Here is a 25,899-nt window from a genome sequence, read left to right as displayed (position 1 = left end):
TAAACTCTTCATTTTTTTAATAAGTTTTTGATTTTCAAATATTTTGGCCTCGGGCATAACTAGAGAGAGATTTATTGTTGAAATGCACATCTGGTGCAGAAAAATTAGTACCGCTAATGTTATACACAGAAAAAGCACATAATATAGTAATGTAAATACATAGCATAATAATAAAATTACATTACATAAAAAGATATAGACATTAAACAACGTAACTAAGTCAGATAAAAATAAGAAGATGTGGTATGATTGTCAATGAGACAACTCTCCACCAGAGACCCAATAAAGTTGAAGTTAACAACTTAAGGTCACACCACATATTAAGCTATAAAAGGCCTCTAAATGACAAATGTGAAACAATCCGAACAAGAAATCTAATGGCTTGATTTATGTACATAACAATAAACTAAAAACAATTATGATAAACAGCAACAAATGACAACCACAGAATAAAAGGCTCCTGAATTGGACAGGCAAATACAGAATGTGGTGGGGTTAAATATCATATAGTTATTTTTAATGATGTTAGTTATTGACTTTTTTAAAAAGATATTTGCCTTTTTATAAATAGCTTGTTCTTGTCATAGAAATTCTTAAATACTTTAACATTCAGATCATAAAATTTATCATTTTAGGTGGCACAAATTCAGGACTCTATGTGATTCCCACAAGAGAGTTAGTGTTTGTTTAGAACTTACACCAGACATGCCATCTGTAGAAGTCCAGAAAAGATGGTTAGCAGAGCCTGTGAAATCATGCTCTATCTCTACTAGCCTGTTCCTAACCAATAAGAGAGGCTATCCAGTGTTAACCAGAGCTCATCAGATATTCATTCTTATGTTATTCAAGGTTAGAAAGGAATTTTTTTATGACACAGTTATGTTTACTTACCAAAAAATTATGCCATACTAAAATTACAAAATCTATAACTATGTTTAAGTCTATATATAATTCTCCTCTTCAATTATTATCCATGCATTTGAATTAACTATTTGTTAGTCACTATGAAAAAATAACCTGCATGAAAAAAAAAGAACTATTACCGTCATGTGAGATTGAAAATTGAAATTTGATTCCAGTATTTATTAATCATCTCAGATTCTTACGGGATGCATTTATCAACTATATTCTAATTGATTATCCCCAGTTGTTAGTTTCCCCATTTTTATGCCCCTGCCACAGCGGAGGGGGCATTAAGTGTTACCCTTTTCCGTCTGTACCTCCATCCGTATGTACATCCCAAAGTTAGCTTCCGTTCTCTTACTTTAGTTTGCCTCAACCAAATGTTATGAAACTTATACACAATGCTTATTACCACAAAACGCAGATCAAGGTCAAATTTTGGTGGCGTCACTTTTGTTTTTCTTGAGTTATGTCCCTTTTTAACGTTATATGAAAGCGGGGGCATCATCTATGTCTCCTGGACACATTCTCCTTTCTTTAAACCATATTACACAAGTAGGTTTGCCTAATGTTTTTTGTAATTCTCCCTTCTATTTGTGACTTACTTGGTAACTTTCCATGAAGAACAACAACAATAGAAAAATGTTGTTCAGTAGGAAATAGTATTCTAGAAATAATTACAGAATTTACTGTATAAAGTACAAATGAGGTCCACAAAATGTCCTTTGGTGAGTTTTTAGATAAATTACAATTTTAAGGATAAATGTTCAGAAGGTACAAAAAAGAACATTTGACGTTAGGATTTAAACATTGTGGTAGTCTAGAAAAGATAAACAATCACAGCTAAAGTTAGGTATACAAATAAGAAGTTGATGAAAAAGTCTTTATTAGCACTACTATTGACATTCTGTTGTAACATTTGTTTATAAATATTTTACAGTTGGAAGTCCAGATTATCATAACAGGTACAAACAGACACCTAGACAAAGGTATCCACACCTACCAACAGTACCTAGATCATTTGTTTCAGGTAAGTTGATAAAGGTATCTGTGTCGAATCTTAGAAAACCTGTTTCAGATCATTTTGCCACAGTATCTATATACACCATCAAAACTTAGATCCCTTGTTCCAGTTATTTTGCCAAAGTATCTGTATATACTGCTGTCAACTCTTGGTTCTTTCGGTTAAAATGAGTTGACAAAAGGTATTCTGACCTGCAAATAATACCTGGATTACTTGTTCAATTCAGCAGAGACAAGTACTGAACATTCATATGTTAACTATAAAATCTTGAGTGGTCCATTTGAACAGCTGAACATTATTTCATTACATTGCATATGTATGAGTTCTAGTTCATATCATTATATATATTTTTTTATGCTCCTGCCGTAGCGGTGGGGGCATTAAGTTTTACCCTTGTCCGTCTGTACGTACATCCCAAAATTGGTTTCCATTCTCTAACTTCAGTTTGCCTCAACCAAATGTTATAAAACTTATACACAATGCTTATTACCACAAAACACAGATCATGTTTGAGTTTTGGTGGTGGCGTCACTTTAACCGTTCTAGAGTTATGCCCCTTTATAAATGAAAAAAATGCAAAATGTTTAGTTTCCGTCCTCTAGCTTAAGTTTGCCTCAACCAAATGTTATGAAACTTATACACAATGCTTATTACCACAAAACACAGATCAAGTTTGAATTTTGGTGGCGTCACTTTAACTGTTCTAGAGTTATGCCCCTTTATAAATGGAAAAATTGGAAAATTTTTATTTCCTTCTAAATATCAAGTAATTTTTTAAATTGGAGTTATCTTCCTTTGTCCATGATTATAGTTGAATCAGTCAATGCTTTATACAATGCAATGTTTAATTTTGACTTCCACTGATAAAACACAGATCAAGTTGAATTTGGGTAGTGTCACTTTAACCATTATTGAGTTATGCCCCTTTATAAATCGAAAGATTGCAAAATTTTTAGTTTCCATTCTGTAACTTAAGTTTGCCCCAACCAAACATTATGAAACCTATACACAATATTCATTACCACAAAACTAAGATCAAGTACAAATTTTTTGTTTCAGTTTTCTAACTTTAGTTTGCCTCAACTAAATGTTATGAAACTTATACACAATGCTTATTACTACATAATAAAGTACGAAATTTGGTGAGAACACTTTTGCCATTCTTGAGTTATGTCCCTTTATAAACATAAAAATTGCTGAATTTTTGTTTCCGTTCTCTAACTTTAGTTTGTCTCAACCAAATGTTATAAAACATATACACAACCGTTCTAGAGTTATGCGTGTTTACAAATAGAAAAATTGCTGAATTTTTAGTTTCTGTTCTCTACTTAAGTTAGCCTCAACCAAATGTTTTGAGACATACACACAATGCTTATTACCCAAAACTCAGACCAAGTTCAAATTTGGGTAGCGTCACTTTTACCGTTCTTCAGTTATGTCCCTTTATAACTATATGCTATGCAAGCGGGGGCATCATCTGTGTCCACATGTGGACACTATCCACATTTATTTTGTGATGTTGTACCCTTTTAGACTTGCTTAATATATATACATGTATAGATACTCTTAAATAAAGAAAGTTTCCATTCTGTAGAAGGATAATTATGTTATTAGAAAAACTGATTGACATTTTGATTGGTGCATTAATTTGGAGTTAAGGAATGTATCTCCCTCATGCATAGCTCTGATTCCTTGTCTGGGGTTTTGCTTTGCTTTTGGTCCTTTTTGGTTTATCAGCTCTTGATTTGTATTAGATTTGAATCAAAGATTTGAGCAATGAGCATCACTGAAGAGACATAAATTGTTAAAATGTGCATCTGGTACAGTCAAAACATAACCTGTATTGTTATTAGGATTTGGGTATGTCCAAGGAAGCCAATTCAATTGTTTACAAAAAATTTAGATGTTAAGTCCAAATTTTATTCTAATGTGACTATTACATTTATTTTGTCTTTACGACATCCATGCACTATTTATGTTGTGTACTTCACCTGATAAGATAATTAGATCAGCATATCCATCATCTGAAATTTTTTATTTTAGACCCAGCCACCACCAGATCCCGTAGCACAGTTTGCTAAAGGATATGAAGACTACTTACAGAGTCCATTACAGGTTAGAAGTAGCTTAGTATACAATCGAATGGAGTAGGTTCAATAAGGCCCTAAAATGGCCCCTTATTCTAGCTGAAAATTGAAATTAGAATTTATTGACCAATTTCACAAGGAATCAAACTAATATAATGACTAGATTGGAAAAACGTCTTTTTGTTGAAAATTTATGTTTTTGTGTTCTATTCATGATGTCACAAATAGCACTCATTTATGTTTTTGTGTTCTATTCATGATGTCACAAATAGCACTCATTTTGATTTTCCGGAAAAATTCAATGAAAACAGGCAAATTTACGTTGATTTTTTGGAGAGGAAACATAGAGCGCATGCGTCGACAACAAAGATATTTAAGATTAATGTTTGTTATGACATTTTACAAATCTGACTTGAATATTTTGTTTGTCGACGCCTGCGCTCTATGTTTCCTAGGTCTTAATTTGGTTGAAATCCGGACGATTTTGTCCAATTTCGCATAAATCTCTATTTTTACCTATTTGGGATGTCAAAATCAATGCTTAAAAATAAAACTTTGGCAAAAATATTTCTATATAACTTTCTCACATGTCTTTTTATCAACTTGAGACACATGTTATCCTGAAACATTGAACTTAATAATCGGGGCCAAATTTGACCCATACCGAACTTACTCCTTTGGATTTATCACGCAATATTATTCTTTCTATAAGAATGACCTTTGAAAATGAAAATTCTTTAATTTTGGCATTGTGTTAGAATAAAATATTTCTGCAAAAGGTAACTATTGCCTCCTAGTCAGTACAGTTGCTCTGTTTTTATTAGTAAATAGTGCATTAAGGACATTAAGGTTTGCCGATGTCCTGCATGTACTTCCCAAAATTTTTTTACATTTTCTAACTTATGTTTGCCTGAACCAAATGTTATGAAAACTCATAGACAATGCTTATTACTACTGAACACAGATCAATTTCAAATTTTCTTTGGAATCAATTTCATTGTTATTGAGTTGTGTCCCTTTATAAATGGAAAAGTTGCTGAATTTGCCTTTTTCACACTACAAGCGGGGGAATCTGTGTCCCATGGATACATTCTTCATTTATTTTTTTAACTATTGGAACTGTTAACAATTTTGAAAAAGAAGACTTTCAGTATAAGCCGAATGACCAGGTTTCTTGTGATGAATACTAAGATATATATAATCACTTGATCTAATGTCTTATTACTATGCACAATTGGTCCTACTTTTCAAATTATAATGCCAAACCAACAATATTCAATGATTAATTTTGATGCTTCAGATATATAGTTCTGATAGACAAATAACCTGAAAAATCCAAATTATTTGTTTACGGTAGAATGAAAAATCATGTTTTGTTTGCATGAATAGGAAAAAATATAGTTAGACATTATCATGATTATGTATACACTTGTTCTTACTCATGTACGATTGAAATAATGAAGCATGGTATTTGCACTTAATTATTCTGCTTTAAATTTTAGCCACTGATGGACAACTTAGAATCACAGACATATGAGATCTTTGAAAAGGATCCTGTCAAATATTCACAATATCAGAAGGTATGATATCATTTAGTCTAATGCATTGGGTTATGTTTGCACATTTTTTTATTAGATGACATCTTGTTTTTTAATGAAATAAAACCAAGGAATCTGAAAAACCTGTTTTTCATACTAAAGGCTATTCCATAAAAAAATGCATGGGGCCCAGGAAAGGCAATTCAACATAATCTCCTTTATGGGGAGATGATAAATACTAGTTTTGTCGGTTAACCCGTAAGAGAAATTAAAAAAAATTGTCTCTTTTGGTAGCTACCCTCTTTTCAAAGTGCCTGCTCTGGGTACCACTAGCTTTTGATGTTTAACATTTTTATATCATAATAAAATAATTCATTTAAAAAGATGTAAACAACAATCTTTATTTTCCATGCTTTTAGATTTATATGAACTGTAAATGTTAAAATTTTTGTGTAGGGGCTATTTTTCGATTATTTCACGATCATATAAGATGTGCGAAAACATCCATTCAAGAATAGTTTGTACAAAGCACCAATATTGATGTAAATTACTAAGTTTTCGTTGATATGCAATATGTGTAAAATTTAACCCCAGTGCGAAAAAGTATGGTAACTGAAATCTCAAAGACATCCATGTTTACAGTATTGTATATTTCTTGTTTTTACTTACAACAGTAAGCTCACTCTTTGTAGTCCTTTTTAAAAGATAGTTTTACTATCTTCTCATGAGAATCTAAAGTGATACCTAATGATAAATATTTCAGGCTGTGTATTATGCTTTGTTAGACAAAGTCAAACCAGAGGAAAAAGATACAAAAGAAATGTAAGTAGCTATCAAACCATTATTTTTTGCATTGAATTATGAAAGTTTTGGTTGATAATGGATTTATATTCTTCTTTGATCATGCTAAATACAAATACATTTGTATGTCAAAATTAAAAAAAACAAGCAAAAGTTATGAGTTAACAGTGTTTTCACAATTTGAAATGTTTTAACACAATATTTGGCTTTTATTAAAGTATTTGCAGCTTTCTTTTTATGTTTTTTGCTGTTCATGTACTGATTTTGTGTCATGGATTGATACACCATATCCTTTGTTTTCTATTTTACTCACTACGGAATCTCCCTTCAATATGACATTTCAGTCAAATTGTTAACCTATTCAATGTCAACAACTATTTGCATTTTCTGAAAGCCTTTTCTCAGAAATTTACAAAAACATTAGTTGTATGGTTTGATACTGAGTCCCTACAGATCCATAGAGGGTTAATAAATTGCAAAGGGGTGAGGATGAAGGCCAAATCCTGTATGGATTTTAATAACTCTCTATGGATTCGTAGGGGGTCAGTAGTGATCCGTATAATGAATTTATTGCACACAGGACTTTACCTGCTGAGTTTTGTATAAAAATAAACCATGAAATACAACAACATTAATCGATGACGTCCCCATAAATAGTAGACCTGAAGTCATGATACCCTATGAAATCTGCTGACCCCTACAGATCCATAGGGGGTCACCGTGTGACGGTGTTAAACCAACCACAATCACTAATTCAACCAACGATATAATAGTTTATGTTTTATGATGGATTTGCAGAGACACTCCAAAAGTATCTTCTCATTTGTGCATTATCTTTTCTACCCTTGATAAATCCTTGTTCAAAACCATTTTTAACTTAGAACAGTAGCTGGTCTAAAAGAATTCCATTTATTATGAAATAATATAATTTTAAATTTATAATTTTGGTTTTTATGTAGAATTTATTATAAACATTTAGATTCTATTACCCATTTTAGTCTTGCATGTTAATTTCTTACATATTGAGCTTCCCCTTTACAATTAAACAATATTAATGTACATGTAAGTCCTTTCTTATCATATTTGAAATTTATATAGTGTTTTAATGGTTGTTGGTGCTGGGCGTGGACCATTAGTCAGGGCATCTATAGCAGCTGCACAGCAGGCAGGCAGGAAGGTGAAAAAGATCTATGCTGTGGAGAAAAATCCTAATGCTGTTATCACGTAAGTTGAATGGAGGGACAAATTTATGGAAATTAGTAGTTGAAGAACAATAGTAGCAGTGCTAATCTTTGATTTTTCTTTTTTTTTTATTTCCATTATGTACCATGTAGAGTTGCCGGAAATTGGTTTTCATTTATTTTAATTTTTTTCCCATTTGAAAGAAATAAACCAAAAATTTATTATGTCCCATAAAAATGTTATTTTTTTTATCCTTCTGAATTTCCTTGGACTTTTTATAAGTTTCACTTGTTAATTTGAACCCATCTTTTGGATAATATTCTTCTATATCCAACCCCTCTGATGTGAATAGATTCATTAACCTAGTAATTTTAAATACAGATTTTATTGTCTCCCCTTGACAGAGTCAAAAAGTAAGACTTAGGTTTGCTGTTTCAAATGGCAGCGCTGGCGTGGTCAACAATTATTAGATTGTGATTAGGTCAGTTTATTTGGAACCCCTAGTGGTAGGTCAATGATATTTGGTATGCAGTTGTATTAGCATTGTTTCCATGGAGATTATTTGGCCCAGCCCCCTCAGTCATGGTCTATTGACTTTGAAACCTTTGCTTACCTGTATTAGTTTGTGATTATGTCAGTTTAAGAAGAACCACTAGTGTTAGGTCAATGATATTTGGTATGTAGATACATTAGCATTAGCTCATCTGATTTCCATGGATACTATTTGGTCCCGCCCCTCAGTTATGGTCTATTGACTTTGAAACTTTTACTTACTTTACATGTATTTGTATGTGATTAGGTCATTTTAAGGGGAACCACTAGTGTGGTAGGTCTGTGATATTTGGTATGTAGATGCATTAGCATTGGCACATCTCATTTCCAGGGAAATGTTTTGGCTCTGCCCCATCAGTCATGGTCTATTGACTGAATGTTTTGCATAGTATACCTGTTTAGTTTGTGATTAGATAAGTTAAGAGGAACCCCTAATGTTAAGTTATTGATATTTCATAAGCAGTTGTATAAGCATTTGCAAGTTTCTTTTCCTTGGTGATAATACATGTATGGCCCCACCCCCTCAGCATGGTTCATTAATTTTGAAACTTTTATATTGTTTACAAATTAAAGTTTGTGTTTAGGGTATTGTAAAGGGACCACTTGTGATAAGTCAATGGTATTTGGTATGCAGTTTTATAAGCATTGGCATTTCTCATTTCCATTGGGTTATTTGGTCCTGCACCATAAGTCATAGTTCATTGACTTTGAATGTTTTGCATAGTTTATATGTTTGCATTATGCTATCAAATTACAAAAAGGTGATACATATCTCTGTCAACAGTTTATTGCTTTTTTTATTTAAGGTTAGAGAATATGAAAGATGAGATGTGGGGAGACCAAGTAGAAGTTATATCATGTGACATGAGAAAGTGGGAGGCCCCACAGAAAGCTGACATTTTAGTGAGTGAATTACTGGGGTCATTTGCTGATAACGAGCTGTCACCAGAATGTCTTGATGGAGCACAGCGATTCCTTAAGGAGGATGGAATCAGCATTCCGTGTGAATATACTTCATTCCTAGCACCATTGCAGTCGGAGAAACTTCACAATGAAGTCAGAAACTGTAAAGATAAAGATAAACAACCTGATGTAAGTATTCAAGGATTGTAAACAACCTGATGTTAGTATTCAAGGATTGTGTCAGTAAAGATAAGGATAAACAACCTGATGTTAGTATTCAAGGATTGTGTCAGTAAAGATAAGGATAAACAACCTGATGTAAGTATTCAAGGATTATTGTGTCAGTAAAGATAAGGATAAACAACCTGATGTAAGTATTCAAGGACTGTTTCAGTAAAGATAAGGATAAACAACCTGATGTAAGTATTCAAGGATTGTGTCAGTAAATTTATTTATCAGTGCAAATTTTTATGCTCGGTAGAAAATTCAATTTGATATATATAAACTTTCATTACTATGACATCAGTAGGTATTATTTTGAATAAGGTAATGTCTCAAACAGTAGTTAGGACTAACGGTTACTATATATTTAGTCAGTGAATTTTAAAGACATTTGATATATATATATAATTTATAAGCCTAAAATAAAAGCCTTTTTTTTTTTGCTTTTGAATACAGTAAATTCAGAAATTACTGTGAGGTTTTTATTATTGTGAATAATGCGACTAGGTAAGTACGGCAATAATAAGAACACACATTCCGATATCTGATTCATGTATCTGTATGAAGTTTTTCCTTAAAAAGCAATAATTTATCTCACACTTTTGTTCAGTCTTCAAAAATCACAATAACTTCTGAATTTACAGTATTAACCAACTTATTGTCTCTATTATTATTTTTAACTTTTCAGCATTATTTTGAGATGCCCTATGTTGTCAGACTACACAATTGTCAAGTCTTAGACGAACCAAAGAAAGTTTTTGTCTTCAAACATCCAAACAGGGGTGAGTTCAAAAATGAAACTTAACTGATTACTGCAAAAAATGCAAATTATAGAGGCTGCATCCTTAGTGGCTTTGTAGTTCAAATAGTTTGATAACAACATATACAAATCACTGCTAATATTATATCAAAAGATACACTAGGAAAACTTTTGAGATCCATTTTTATGCAAAATGTGGAATGGTTTTGAAATGGGTTTTTTTTTAGGATTTCAAAAATAGTAAGGGATCATTTGGAGTATTTTTTCTCTTTATATTTTTTGGTTTCTTCATTAATTTCAATATTTAGATGCAGATATTAGATACTAAGTTACTTACAATATGACACCAAGACATTTTTAGTACATGCATTCTGACAAAGAAATGGTACTGTAAATTCAGAAATTATTGCGTGCATTTATTATTGCGATTTTGGCTAAATGGCCAAAACTGTGAGATTAATTATTGCGATTTGTGGAAAAGCTGCAAACAGATATAGCTGTCAGATATCAGAATGTGAGTTCTTATTATTGCAATTCTCAACCAGTCGCATTATTCGCAATAATAAAAACTTTGCAATAATTTCTGAATTTACAGTACACATAATCCAGGAATGTAGTCCTCACTGTTTATAGTTGATTAGTTCATACATGACACTTCTGTTAGTTTTGAAAAGAATCAAGACTCATTGTATGTAAAAAAATAAGTTGTATTCCAAGATTTATAAAGTTTTTATATTTCAGATGAAGTAATAGACAATACACGACACATTAGTTTAGACTTTGATATACAGAATGATGCATTGCTGCATGGGTTCTCTGGTTATTTTGAAACTGTACTGTATGCAGACATTAATCTTAGTAAGTGATTTTATTAAGAAAAAGTAACAAATATTTTGAAGCCCACAAACTTTCATTATACTACTATAAATTTTTTATGGTTCGTATAATGCTATGATGTTGTCATCTGCGTCGTCGTCGTCTGAAGACACATTTGGTTTCCGGACAATTACTTTAGTTTAATTGAGTGGATCTCCATGACATTTTACAAGAAGGTTCAATACCACAAAAGGAAGGTTGGGATTGATTTTAGGGGTTGTGGTACCAACAGTTGAGGAATTATGGGCCAAAAACAAGCATTTTTGTAGTTTCCGGACAATAACTTGTGTGTAAGTGTATGGATCTCTCTGAAACTGTAACACAAGGTTTCATATCACAAAGGGAAGGCTGGGATTGAGTTTGGGGGTTATTGCCCCAAACATACAGGAATTGGGGCAAAAAAGGGGCCAAAAACAAGCATTTTTCTAGTTTCCAGATAAGAACTTTTGTTTTAGTGTATGGATCTCTCTTAATTGTACTACAATTTTCCTTATCACAAAGGGAAGGCTGGGATTGAGTTTGGGGATAATTAATCCAGGGGGGGGGGGGGGGGGGGGGGGTTCAAAAAGTTTGGGGTTGGGGATTTTTTTTCAAATTTTTTGGGGAGTTCATATTTTTTTTTCTTTTAAATTTTTTGAAAAGTTCCAAGAAGAAATCTTCAATTGCACAGTATTGCACAATCCAAATTCAGACAGTATTAAGCTTGAATATTGCGTCCAAACTTACCCCAACTGTTCAGGGTTCAACCTCTGTGGGCGTATCAGGCTGCGCTCAGCAAAGCATTTTATTTAATGAATGACTATTATTTATTTTGAATTTATTGAACCATAAAATTAATTTTTGACTCTTCACATTGAATAATCCGCGAAGCAGATTATGTAAAATGTGAAGAGTCAAAAATTAATTTTATGGTTCAATAAATTCAAAATAAATTATTGTCATTCATTATAAATAAATTTCTATCAAAAATAAGGCTCAAAGAGCTTTTTATATTATTTATATTAACAATAACAACGTACACACATGTTGGCGTATGAATACACAACCGTCAGAGTGGGCGTGTCGCCATAAAAATCGACAACATTGAAAATAAAGGTAATACTTTTAACCAATCAGAAGACAGTAAATACACAAAATTTATTTATTTTAAAATGTTTCCAGTAATCTGCATGACCAGACGATGGACAAAGTTGGATGGAATTCTAGACCTATTAGGTCACTACAAGAATGTCATGAGCAGACGATGGACAAAGTTGGATGGAATTCTAGACCTATTAGGTTACTACAAGAATGTCATGAGCAGACGATGGACAAAGTTGGATGGAATTCTAGACCTATTAGGTTACTACAAGAATTTCATGAGCAGATGATGGACAAAGTTGGATGGAATTCTAGACCTATTAGGTTACTACAAGAATGTCACGAGCAGACGATGGACAAAGTTGGATGGAATTCTAGACCTATTAGGTTACTACAAGAATGTCATGACCAGACGATGGACAAAGTTGGATGGAATTCTAGACCTATTAGGTTACTACAAGAATGTCACGAGCAGACGATGGACAAAGTTGGATGGAATTCTAGACCTATTAGGTTACTACAAGAATGTCACGAGCAGACGATGGACAAAGTTGGATGGAATTCTAGACCTATTAGGTTACTACAAGAATGTCACGAGCAGGCGATGGACAAAGTTGGATGGAATTCTAGACCTATTAGGCTACTACAAGAATGTCATGACCAGACGATGGACAAAGTTGGATGGAGTTCTAGACCTATTAGGTTACTACAATAATGTCATGAGCAGAGTTGAATACATCACTAACAGAATACTGTCAATTTGGAAATTATTGCGTTCATTTATTATTGTGTTTTGATTGGGAAAAAATTGAAGATTAATTATTGCGATTTCAGGAAAATCTGCACACAGATATATGGATCAGATATCGAATGCAAGTTCTTATTATTGCGATACTCACCCAGTCGCATTATTCGCATTAATAAAACCCTAGCAATAATTTCTGAATTTACATTATCACTTCCATAACTTTGTTCCAAAGGAATTATTAGACTGATGATCATTTTTGTCGAGCTGCGACTTTTGTTGCAAAAGGGAGACATAGCAATCCTACATTCCGTCGGCAGCGGCGGCATCATCCACAAATATTCACTCTGTGGTTAAAGTTTTTAAAATTTTAATAACTATCTTAAAATATCCTGGATTTCTACCAAACTTGGACAGAAGCTTGTTTATGATCATAAGAAAATATCCAGAAGTAAGTTTTGTAAAAAAAAAAATCTTGTTTTTCCGTATTTTACTTATAAATGGACTTATTTTTTCTGCCAGTTAACATTACATTCACTCTGTGGTTAAAGTTTTAAAAATTTTAATAACTCTCTTAAACTATCCTGGATTTGTACCAAACTTGGACAGAAGCTTGTTTATGATCAAAAGCTAGTATCTAGAAGAAAATTTGGTAAAAATTTATTTCATGTTTTTCTGTATATTACTTATAAATGGACTTAGTTTTTCTTCCAGTTAACATTACATACAGTCTGCAGTTAAACATGTTAAAGTTTTTAAAACATTTATTAGATTCATAAACCATCCTGGATTTTTACCAAACTTGGACAGAAGCTTCTTACAATCAAAAGATAGTATCTACAGGAAAATTTTTAATAATTTTTTCCCCATTTTTGTTGAGCCTGCGAATTTTGTCTTCGAGCCAATCTATAGATTTGATTGCATACTGAATTCATTTTTTACAAGCATAACTTTTTTCATACATTTCAAACGTTTTATTTCATTAAGTGTAAATCTATTATGTGCATTCCCCTATCACACTGAAAACATAGACAACAGCAAAAGTAGGCGAGACACTGGGTTAAACGGAACCCTTACGAATTTTTAGCTCACCTGGCCCAGAGGGCCAAGTGAGCTTTTCTCATCACTTGTCGTCCATCGTTAACTTTTACAAAAATCTTCTCCTCTGAAACTACTAGGTCAAAATCATCATTAGGGTATCTAGTTTAAAAAATGTGTCCGATGACCCGGCCCACCAACCAAGATGGCCGCCATGGCTAAAAATAGAACATAGGGGAAAATGTAGATTTTGACTTATATCTCTGAAACCAAAGTATTTAGAGCAAATCTAATTGGGTAAAATTATTCATCAGGTCGAGATCTATCTGCCATAAAATTTTCAGACGAATCAGACAACCCCTTGTTGCTGCCCCTGAATTGGTAATTTTAAGGAAATTTTGCAGTTTTTGGTTATTATCTTCAATATTATTATAGATAGAGATAAACTGTAAACAGCAATAATGTACAGCGAAGTAAGATCTACAAATAAGGCAACATGACCAAAATGGTCAATTGACTTCCTAAGGAGTTATTGCCCTTTATAGTCAATTTTTTATTTTTTTTTGTAAATTTTTGTAATCTTTTACAAAAATCTTCTCCTCTGAAACTACTGAGACAAATTTAACCAAACTATGCCATAATCATCATTAGGTATCTAGTTCCAAAATGTGTCCGATGACCCGGCTTACCAACCAAAATGGCCAACATGGCTAAAAATAGAACATAGGGGAAAATGTAGATTTTGGCTTATATCTCTGAAACCAAAGTATTTAGAGCAAATCTGATTGGGTAAAATTGTTCATCAGGTCGAGATCTATCTGCCATGAAATTTTCAGACGAATCAGACAACCCCTTGTTGGGTTGCTGCCCCTGAATTGGTAATTTTAAGGAAATTTTGCAGTTTTTGGTTATTATCTTCAATATTATTATAGATAGAGATAAACTGTAAACAGCAATAATGTACAGCAAAGTAAGATCTACAAATAAGTCAACATGACCAAAATGGTCAATTGACTTCTTAAGGAGTTATTGCCCTTTATAGTCAATTTTTTTATTTTTTTTGTAAATTTTTGTAATCTTTTACAAAAATCTTCTCCTCTGAAACTACTGAGACAAATTTAACCAAACTATGCCATAATCATCATTAGGGTATCTAGTTCCAAAATGTGTCCGATGACCCGGCTTACCAACCAAAATGGCCAACATGGCTAAAAATAGAACATAGGGGTAAAATGCATGTTTTGTTTATTATTTTTTTAACCGTTATAAATAGAGAAAATCTGGAAGGAGCAAAATGTTCAGAATAATGAGCTCATCCAATTGTCCATATACGTCAAAACTGTTAGACAAATTCTTATAGGAGTTATTGCCCATAAATGACAAATTTTACCATTTTTTTCATTTTTGCCTATTATCATGAAAACTATGATATTTAGAAAGAAACATTTTTTTCCCGTTATGCCTTATATAATTTAAATTATAATAGATAAATAAACACTTTAATTAACAAAAATGATCAGCAAGGCAAGATCCATTAAAAAAGTCAAATTTGGCCTATATAGTTAGTAGACTGTCACTCTTCATAGGACGAGGGGTTAATGCCAAAAAGTCGTATCTGAAAATTTCTTCATTTTGGTTAAACTAAAAAATGATTTTTTTTTCATTTATCATGTTTATTATTGTTAAATAAACATGTGCAATTTTCTGCAAATAGATAAATCGAAATGTGTCTAATTAAAGAAACATAATCCCATCATAATCAATTAAGCATACAATTTGATAAACATTTCTTTATCATATACACTTAGTAGGCATAATTTATTTGTTTTGACTAATGCCAGATGTTAAAGCCAGTTTACAGTTACAACTGATAAGATGCATTGCTAAAATATTTATTTATAAAATCAACATGTGTTTGTAATGCATATTACTGTCAGATAATATTTTCTAGCACTGTAGACTACAATTTGATATGACCAGATAACAGTAACAACATATACATGAATTTGGTTTGAAGGAAATAATTAAAAAACTACTCTTAGAAATGCAAAATAAAATGTTTAAAATGTAAGATCATTTATCATTTTAATAAAATAGAAAAGTAAAGTACCATTTTGCATTATGTGAAATATACAATTTATTTGCTTATCGGTTGGTCAAAAATAAAATTAATATACATTTATATTTTATATTATCTCAGTAAGATAAAAAAAATAATATCATTACGAGAAAGTATAAAAATGCATATGAATAATGAAATAAATATAAAACAAATTTATGTATGAAAGATAATGCAGATTTGATCCATTTTTACTATTTCAAGTGATGATTTTAAGGAAAATAACGTTTCTCTTTTTAATTTAGTTATAGTTATGTCATGTCAGTTAACTGCTAGTAGTCTGTTGTTATTTATGTATTATTGTCATTTTGTTTATTTTCTTTGGTTACATCTTCTGACATCAGACTCGGACTTCTCTTGAACTGAATTTTAATGTGCGTATTGTTATGCGTTTACTTTTCTACATTGGCTAGAGGTATAGGGGGAGGGTTGAGATCTCATAAACATTTTTAACCCCGCCGCATTTTTGCGCCTGTCCCAAGTCAGGAGCCTCTAGCCTTTGTCAGTCTTGTATTATTTTCAATTTTAGTTTCTTGTGTACAATTTGGAGTTTAGTATGGCGTTCATTATCACTGAACTAGTATATATATTTGTTTAGGGGCCAGCTGAAGGACGCCTCTGGGTGCGGGAATTTCTCGCTGCATTGAAGACCTGTTGGTGACCTTCTGCTGTTGTCTGTTCTATGGTCGGGTTGTTGTCTCTTTGACACATTCCCCATTTCCATTCTCAATTTTATTGAAATCGTATATACACTTGACTAAAAAAAATATCTAATTTCTTTCTTAAAGTTCTTATAGAATCTTTAAAAAACTATCTGTCAACATCGCAAACATATAAAGTTGAAAAATCTGTTGGAGCCATAATTGAAACAGAGATTTAACATCCTGATACAACTTTCGAAAATCTAGTGTCATAAAAACTGTCATATCTAACATGTCTAATCCTGGTAAGAGTCATTCTTCTCTTCTTCAACGTCAGTTTCAGCAAGAGTGTCTTTCACATTTATGTTGGCTAGTAACGATTTGTAATACTCATGGTATTCAGAAGGAATGATTCCTTTCTTGCAAAGCCCAACTAGATCTTTTTTCTTTGCAGCTGAAATAGACTGTCGTGATGTATATTTCTTTATAAGCTGGTACTCTTCAGTTGCCCTTCCTCTTGCAGATGTCAGGGCGACTTTCATTTCACGGAATTCATCATCCATCTTGTACTTAAATAAAATGCAGTCTGGGTTTTCTTTTGTGTACCTCAGCCATCTTATCTTCAGCCATTTGATCTTTTTGCCATTAACATCTTCTTCTCTGAATTCCATATTTTTCTTTGTAAGATCTTTAAAGTCATACATATCTTCATATTTTAGGGGCACAATCATGTAAGGATCTTTTCTCCTGGCCATTCGCATCACTGTTGTCCACTGTTGAGGCACAAATATTTCGGTTTTCTTTTTGGCAAATTCAATAGCTGAGTGCATGTTGTTACACTCCATTTGAGTGTGACCGCTTTCCAAAAATTTGTGATCGATGACCTTGATTGATTGGTGAGTATTAACTACATGTAACAAACACGATGCAATAAACTGATTGCGGTTTTGTCCAGAACAGGCATCAGAATAAAATATAGCATGCGTGGTAGTACATGACATAGATAAAAGTTGCAGATAGAGACATGTACCAATCTCACAACACCCTCTTTGTGCATCTACTTCAGACCAAAGATAAAATGTTGCCTTATTATTTGCCAAATTGTAAATGGACAAGTTGTAGCAGTTTAACTTTCTCGTGTAGAACAGTTGACTAACTAAGCTGCACGGTGTTTGTAGTACTGCTTGCAGATCAAATGTGCCCACAAAAAGTTCAGGTGAACTCTTTGCTAACTCTTTATCTTTTTTCTTTTCTTCTCTGGCTTTGATTTTTCTTGCTTGATGTTTATCGTATGCTTTCTTTATATCATTTGTAAGTGTCCCTTCAATGTTTCGCTGGTGATAGGTTGTGCAAACTGCACATTGGTCCTTTTTCGGTACATGAAAAGAAAAGTTATATTCTTGATTGAAAATTTTCCTATACACAGCTTGACTGACAATGTCTTTCTCAGGAATTTGATCTTTACATTGTACTATATATAATTCGTACATTCGTCTTATATTAAGGTCTGCTCCTAAATACTTCCTGTTTGAATCTTTGCGAGTGTAATGGCCATCTACTACCGGAAAGGATTCTATGTGTCGTCGTACCAAATCCATTGCTGTATTGGTTGTTTTGTTGTAGGGCACATGTTTGCTGCGATTATCTTCTCCAACAAAAACGCCATCTTGTTGATTCTGCAATGCATTGTTTGCAAAGGTCTCACTGATCCCTAAAGTTGTTAAAAAAAAATTCTTGCATATTTTGACATGGTTTCCATCAACGTTTAGTGAGTACGATCTGTGAACATTTTTCTTTTTTTGAACAGGTTCGTTGTTATCATCTAAATATGTTCTAGTTTTCTTTTGTGTTGTATTAGCGATGATAAAATTCTTCTTTCTGTCGTTTGTATCCAGTGACCAAAATGTTTTGAAAATTTGCTGCCTATGCTCGTCGTCTATACCTAAATGACATTTAAAAGTGCATTTTGAACAGTCTACAGGTTTTACTTTTTTTTCTTCAACAACTTTCCCTTTAACTGATATATACTCCTTTCCTGAAAGTCTCAGTTTTTTCCTGATATTCTTCTTCCATGTTTCAGGGGTCGCTTTCCGTTTTCTAAATAAAGACTTTTGTGGTGGTGAATTCCGAGCTTTTCTTGGTAGTGTTCCTGTTGGTCTACCTTTTTTCTTTGGTTTAAGTGGAGTTTTAGAAGGCTCATCAATGTTATCATCTTTAGAACTTTGATAGAATGAATCATGTTCTTTCTCGGTGTCCTGACTATTGTTTTGGTCTTCAGTTGTTTCATTTCCCCTCATTATATTTTCATCAGGAACGGTCAAGCCTTCTTGCTGTTTTTGTTCATCTTCTAACTGGGGCTCACCGAGCTTAGGAATAAATTCTATTGTTGTCTCTGTTTTTATTTCATCTATGTTCTCTATAACTATAATGTCTGACATACCTGTAATTTCGGAGGTAGGGTTTTGGAATATGGACAATTTCAATGGACCATTCCTCGTCAGATGACCATTGGTTATCAGACATCTAGATAATCTAAGAAAAAAGGTATGATATTAATAGTTTTAGAACCTCTAACTAATGCTCTGCACTTATATACTTGAGATACAACACCTGAGAGCTCAAACATATCTTGACTCAACCTAGGTTAACTGTGCTTGAAAAACAGAAATATCTTTGCACAAGGGTTTGATGACTAGATCTACATAAAAAGGTTATGATAAGATTTTATTTCTAAATTAAAACCCTTTTTTTTTTTTTAATTATTTTAAACAGGTAAGAGTTGGTTATATTAGACACTTTAAATTGTGTGTTGCGTCTGTACCAAGACTTATTTTTGGTAACATATAATACAAATAAGATAAGTACGAAAAAGTCTTTTGTTATTGCATTATATTGCAAAATATGCAAGATTTCATTAAAATGATTATAAAATTTCTCAAATTACCTTTTTCTAAATTAGTTCATGTAATTTGACATTCATCTTTTACTTATAATATATAATTAACGATTCAACAAAATTATCTTAAAAATACATATTTCAAATGTGAGAGTTTATAACATGAAACGAGATATAAATATTGTTGTTGATTAATATTCAGACTTGGTTTCAAAGGTATTTGGGCTTAATATCATTCCTTTATCTTACCTTTAATTAGATGGTGTTTAATCTATGTCATCAACAACTAATTTATTATACATTGGATCTTCTCAATCTGAAAATGGTGAAAAAAGTCATTTTTATGTGTTTTACCTTTTGATTTTTCCATTTGATAATGAATATTCCTAAGAGTTTGGGTTTTTTTATTATTTAACTTTTTTATATCCCCTCCTATTAGAGAAAAATATCATAAACTCTTGCTTGATAACTAATGATTAAAAATAATAATGATCCTTACTTTTATTCATCAAATTCAAAGATATTTAGCGTAATATCAAATTAATATAAATTTACATTGTATAAGATTGAAAAAGCAAGTAAAAACAGGCATCTATAGATTTGACTAGAAATCCTAATTGGATTATTTATTTGATAAAATACAATCATAATTAAATTAAATATGTCAAAAATGATAAAAGACATACATACCCTTTAAAGTTCTTGTGTCTGTATTCCAATCTAGAATTTTCATTATATACTACATAACCACATCAGTTTCTATTTTATGTAAAATACACTTATATTTGCTTTACGACTTCTTTTCACTCTACATGTGTATTTATAATAAACATCTGGAACATATCATCTACTGATAAGCCCTGTAAGTTCTTATTTCATCAAAATAAATTATGTATCATGCAGAACCAAAACCACTTATCAGTTCATAGTGTTATATAGGCAAACATTGATCAGAAATGTATTCTAAATCTTCAAAGTGATTTATCTCAAAATAATAGTTTGGTTGAAAAAAAAGTTATTTAACAATTACTTCTGATTTTGCATTCTATAGTATTTTTAGGTGCAGTGATTAAGCATTTAATTGACTTTTGATTTCAATTCAGCTAAGACATTTAAGTTCTATGTATAATAAATCAATGCATTATCTGATTGATCTAATATTTATAGGGATTATTTATAATGCAGTTTACCATATAATAAGCAAAATAACCCATTTTCAGTACATTTTCAGATATGACTCTTTGGCACTATCCCCTAAAGGAGTGATTGACCTTAAATGAGCAATTTTGTTTACCCTCTTTTGTGTTTTGAGAAAAAACTAAAGAAGATAGAGAGAAACTAAACAGACTGAAAGATCAGTAATACAAGATCAACAAACTAGAGATTTTTGTCATGAAGTCTATTCTTGTCTACAATGTTGGAGAGTGTCCTTTGTTTGATATGCACATACATCAAGGTGAGCGACACAGGCTCTTTAGAGACTCTAGTTTTGTTTAAATTCAGGCATTCCAAGAATGTTGTGCAATTAAAAAAAAAATTTGTTTATGAATTTTCTTATTATTCAACATACCAAATCAATTATTCCATTTACATTATTAATATTTTTAAGGTATATTACCATCTACCCATTCACAAGGAATGTTCAGTTGGTTTCCTATATACTTTCCAATCAAGGTAAGTAAAAATGTCATTAAATACACAAAAATAGGGATACATTGTCCAAGGCTTTTTACTTTACATGTGTCTCTTTCTTTTTTACAAGGTTAATTCCTACTTAAAATTTATATTCTTTAGGTACACAAAATAAAAGGGGATATGAAAAAATAAAAGAAAACCAACATGTTATCTTTTGTGACTTCATTCTTTCTCTTCTTACTTGCAAAGCAATGCATTGTTGTAACTTTTAATGTAAAATTTTCTTATGCTAATCTCAGAGAAAATCCTGTTGGTATTATCTTCATATTTGGCATTAATTGTATCATCATCTATGCATCTCAAAACTGCAAAATATTAGGCTCTGCCTCCTTGGACATGTTCCACTGACTTCAAGAATTTAGATATCAGATAAATAACAGGAATCACAAAAAATACCACACAGTACGACAGATTATATCAACAGCCAATACTAGACTTGTCTGTAAACCAGTTTTAAGTGTACACAAACCTCCCCCTTTGCTCATCTAGACTCCTTGTTGTTAGTCATGCTTCAGTGCTTTATTCAAAAGTAAAGTTACCGATAGTGTATATGTTCCGGACCATATAAGTATTTGGATCAAATGCGTATGGTCATGACCATATGCGTAGATACTCATATGGTCTGGGTATATTTTAATACGATGAACGTTGAACAGTAATTGCGTAAGGCATACATAATTCTTCAAGGTGCCATAAATAACTGAGAGTTTCTAAAAAATGAAATTTTGACTTAGATGATAATTTGGTAATCATTGTAATGTGATTAATGAAATGAAATGAATCTTACTCACAAGTTAAAATTTTAATTAGTAGAAGCAATTTTGCATTGTCATTATTAATTTGCCTTTAAGAAACTTAATAAGTTGACTCTGAAAATAACTAAATAGAAGTAAACTGTTTTACACATTAGCAATTGGAACATTGAACCCTCCTTTTTTCTTTATTTTGGTGTTTCAATTTGGTTTGTAAATTAAAATATCAAACATTTTAAATTAATTTTAATTAATATTTAATTTGTTCATCCACCTTATACATGCTGCCCCTCTATTCTTATGTAGAAACCCACTGTTATTGTAAGATCGTAAGAATAAGAGTATGAACACATCAGTTAAGTGGAAATTAGAAGAAAATAAAGAAAATCAACTCTAAACGACCAGGGATGTGCATGCCCCTAACACCTGTGGTTTCACGTACGGACGAAACTGTTGACAGGATAAAGGTTTTTAAAATTGACTAGATAGCGAAGGCAAGACAAAAATATACCTTGATTCAGATAATATGTAACAAAGATAAAGGATTTCATTTCATAACTTGTGCCGATTTTGGTTCAGGGATTGATCTGTATCTGTTTAGGAAGTTTGAATTCATTTGAAATATACCTATATGGTCTGGCCCGTTAATAACCAAATGAGTATATACTCATATGGTATTGAACATACACATATTTGCAATCCTACCACATCTCCTTATTTCTATAGCTTAATTTAAATGGAGGAAATAAAAAAATACATAATTATGATAGCATATCCTCTGAAAGCCAAGATTACATAAGTAAATATATCATGAAAGTCATTTAAAATCAAAAGTCTGACAAGTAACAAAGGGAATTGTTTCGGTAATTATCAACAGTAGAATGTTTCTAAGGACTTATTTTGTTTTTAAATAAAAAAATATATCTAATTTTAATCAAAACTGTTGTTATTGCAAAGATTTCTATTTCCTTTTCAGACTCCATTGTTTTTGAAGAAAGGTGATACAGTTTCCGTTGATCTGTGGAGATGTGTTAGTGAGAAAAATGTCTGGTATGAATGGGCCATTACCAAACCTCAAATCCTACCCATTCATAATCCTAAAGGCAGATCTTATACTATTGGTTTATAGACAATCCATACACAATCTCATTGAGAAGAAAATGTTCATAATTTGCCATTATGTGAATTAGATCTGCTAAGAAAAGCAATGAACAAAATTTTCCATTGTTTACATGAATTTATTGTTTGATACATTTTTACTGTATATTGTGATTGAAAAATTGGTAATGATAAATACTCCTGATATTAGATATAAGGAATAGGTAATGAAATACTTTGGATATGAAATTTCTGTTGTAAGATAGTATACTATGTGATCTGGTTCAACCAAACTTCTGATTTATATTGGACAAATATTGTTAACTTTTTATAATACAATGTATAATTATTTACACTTTTGGTATCAAGTAATCTTGCATTTGTAATTTTAATTATGTTTGTGAGAGGTTCTTCATTACCCTCTGAGATAAAGAATGAGACAAGAGATAGGAATATAAAATTTCAACAATCTCAGGTCAAACTGCTCTAAGATTGAACATGCATGTAGATGAAGTACTAACAGCACAAAAACTGAAATATTTGTAAAGTTGAACTTGTATTCTAATACATGTTAAATGAATTACATATAGGTAATGACCATTTGTGGGAAGGAAAATTTTGGACCTGAAATCTGTGTCTGTATATCAGCATTTTTTTTGTTTGTTAATTTTTACATTACATTACAAATTGCAAAGTGTTCAAAATTTTGATTTATTTACCTGTTATCACAAACAAGTGAAATGAAATAAAATCAACAAATTTTTATATTGGTTTTTTGTTTTGTTTAATCAACAAATACATATAACATATATATCACAACATTTGGAACATACTTTCAACATGTACCTTTTGGTTTTGGTCCTATTCCATCTTTGAGCACACCTATTGGTTGGAGAATAATGTACATTTCAAAATGTTATTATAATAAAAATGAAATAAAGAAAGATACTACTTTATGGTAAGGTAATATCCTCATTTGACGTTCTCTGTGTCTGCAAAGACAAGTAACAGTATGTAATATTTCTCCAAGAAAGTTTAGTAAGTTGTAACCATCGATGAAAGACATCTGTTTGATCACCTGACATGTTTGACAAGTTTGTTGCAGATGTATTCCGTCAAAAAATACCACTTAATATCATTTTGGCCAGGCAGATTTATTTTTTACACCAAATGAATATTTAGGTTCACACACTGTCTATCACTTTGGATATGTCTGGTTTAATGGTTTCACAAGGTACAAGTAAATGACTGTGACTAAAAATCTCATGTGAATAAATTAATGTTAGGGGATAATCAAATAGAAGTGGAAATACTAAATCCAGCTGACCTGTTAAATTGTTATTGAGAGTTGATGCAGGAATAATGCCATTTATACATGGCTCACACAGTATTACATATTTTAAATGTCTTACATTGACATACTTTCACATAGGGAATTCATTCACAACTCCGATATTTTAGACACAAATCAATATTTATCACAAAATATAGTTTTAAAATTTGGTAACAATATGTATATGATATAGTAAAACTTGAATACACAGTTTCTGACAACAATAAAATACTTCTAGTTCACATGGAGTTTTATCAAGATAATTGTTATGGTGGTAGCCTAATAATCCATTTACAAGTTAATGTAGGCTGAGCTCATTATTTTTTTCCACCAAACAAACAATTAGTTTTTCAGTAGGATGATGAGTAGCAGTATTAGATATGTCAAAAGTGCAGCATGGTAAAGTGTCATCATATTGTGAATGCATAACAAACAGATACAAATTCTATTTTTAGCTGATGAATTATGAAGCGGTAAAGCTTTAATTATTAAAAGTCCATGTGAACTGGTGGTTCTAATATATGCATTGATAATGCTTAATAAAGCACAACAATAATAAACAATTATAAATACTTGTGGGGGTATAGATAACAAACATGTTGGATCATTTTAACGAATGCCCTTTTAATCCCGGTAAAACAACACAAACATCTATAAACAGCACCAAATCATACAGCAGTTAATATCTAAAAATAGAATTTTGACAAAATTTAGCTACAAACTTTGGCAATTTAAAATGTTGATGTTTAACAAATGATATTCCATTAGTTTTTGAACAAGTCCAATGAATATTTCCAAGAGCACTTTTCATGTGATATTTAAAACTGCCAAAAGAGAAGTTTTATTTCTCCAAGAGACTGGAGAAAGATTTCATTAATAGTCTAAACAATAGAAACAGTAGACTTACAAATGACTTGGAATAAGTTTTTACATTCATATTCACTGTATTAGGTATGGTATAAAAATTTACACACAAGGAAGTATTCAAGAAATTACTAATCCAACAATTAGAAATATAGATAAGATGGTAAGACAGTTATTTTAAGAGAACTTTTAAACGAGGGGTTCTACTTTGAAACTGACGATTAAACTTGTAGAATATTTAAAAAAAATACTTAAAAGAAGTTTACAATAATCCATCAAAGTCATTTGGAGTAATGACTTGTATAGTTAACATTTCTGACTTTACATGTTATATGGTTTTAAGTAGAGGCGTTTTATGAGTACTATATGCTCAGTCACTTTAAGTACTATGCCATTTTTGATGGATGGAACAATTCTAGCAACATAAAAAAATCTATTTACTAACATACAAATAATAAATGACATTTATCTTCCACAAAAGTTTGGTCAGGTTTGTTGTACATGGCATTCATGTACTTCATGCTGTTCATTATAGCAAAATAAGTAGTAATCTTGACAATGCAATGATTTAGCATGGTTCCTGGTAACACAGTTCTTTACACTACACCATCTTCTGAAAACATAGAATATAGTTTTTGTTAAAATTGGTATCATTAATAACAAATAAGTGAATTCCAAACTTTAAAAAGTCAATTTCATAATAAACTCTTTCCAACTATGTTGTATATCAGTGCCTGGCTTGTTGTTAATACATGTCTTTAAAGTTTCTATAAGAGTTTATGAAATTCAA

General features: G+C 31.5%; 3 protein-coding genes across 3 annotated transcripts in view; 1 reads left to right on the top strand and 2 right to left on the bottom strand.

Moving 5' to 3' along the window:
• The window catches only part of LOC127702566 (protein arginine N-methyltransferase 5-like), a 29,427-nt gene extending 5,750 nt beyond the window's left edge, over positions 1 to 23,677 (top strand). The window contains exons 6-16 of the mRNA XM_052206818.1: positions 636 to 849; positions 1,844 to 1,933; positions 3,971 to 4,042; positions 5,517 to 5,594; positions 6,316 to 6,374; positions 7,452 to 7,577; positions 8,894 to 9,179; positions 9,901 to 9,994; positions 10,714 to 10,830; positions 20,977 to 21,041; positions 22,791 to 23,677. Of these exons, the coding sequence (XP_052062778.1) occupies positions 636 to 849; positions 1,844 to 1,933; positions 3,971 to 4,042; positions 5,517 to 5,594; positions 6,316 to 6,374; positions 7,452 to 7,577; positions 8,894 to 9,179; positions 9,901 to 9,994; positions 10,714 to 10,830; positions 20,977 to 21,041; positions 22,791 to 22,943 (1,354 nt within the window). The 3' untranslated portion in view covers positions 22,944 to 23,677. The remainder of the gene's footprint in view (positions 1 to 635; positions 850 to 1,843; positions 1,934 to 3,970; positions 4,043 to 5,516; positions 5,595 to 6,315; positions 6,375 to 7,451; positions 7,578 to 8,893; positions 9,180 to 9,900; positions 9,995 to 10,713; positions 10,831 to 20,976; positions 21,042 to 22,790) is intronic.
• On the bottom strand, positions 15,588 to 19,220 carry LOC127702565 (uncharacterized). The gene has a single exon (XM_052206817.1). It carries the CDS (start codon positions 18,907 to 18,909, stop codon positions 16,768 to 16,770), a length of 2,142 nt encoding a protein of 713 aa, XP_052062777.1. The 5' UTR covers positions 18,910 to 19,220; the 3' UTR covers positions 15,588 to 16,767.
• The window catches only part of LOC127702568 (synaptic vesicle membrane protein VAT-1 homolog-like), a 31,033-nt gene continuing 28,805 nt past the window's right edge, over positions 23,672 to 25,899 (bottom strand). Inside the window, exon 10 of the mRNA XM_052206820.1 lies at positions 23,672 to 25,722. The gene's annotated coding sequence lies outside the window, so the exon portion shown is untranslated. The remainder of the gene's footprint in view (positions 25,723 to 25,899) is intronic.

Source organism: Mytilus californianus, unplaced genomic scaffold (assembly GCF_021869535.1).
Source record: "Mytilus californianus isolate M0D057914Y unplaced genomic scaffold, xbMytCali1.0.p SCAF_5, whole genome shotgun sequence".
NCBI lineage: Eukaryota > Metazoa > Mollusca > Bivalvia > Mytilida > Mytilidae > Mytilus > Mytilus californianus.
The sequence above is the reverse complement of the archived record's forward strand: the minus strand, read 5'-3'. Positions and strand labels throughout refer to the sequence as shown.

Excerpts from the sequence above, each read along its gene's own strand:
- LOC127702565 (XM_052206817.1), bottom strand. The coding sequence starts at position 18,909 with ATGTCAGACATTATAGTTATAGAGAACATAGATGAAATAAAAACAGAG.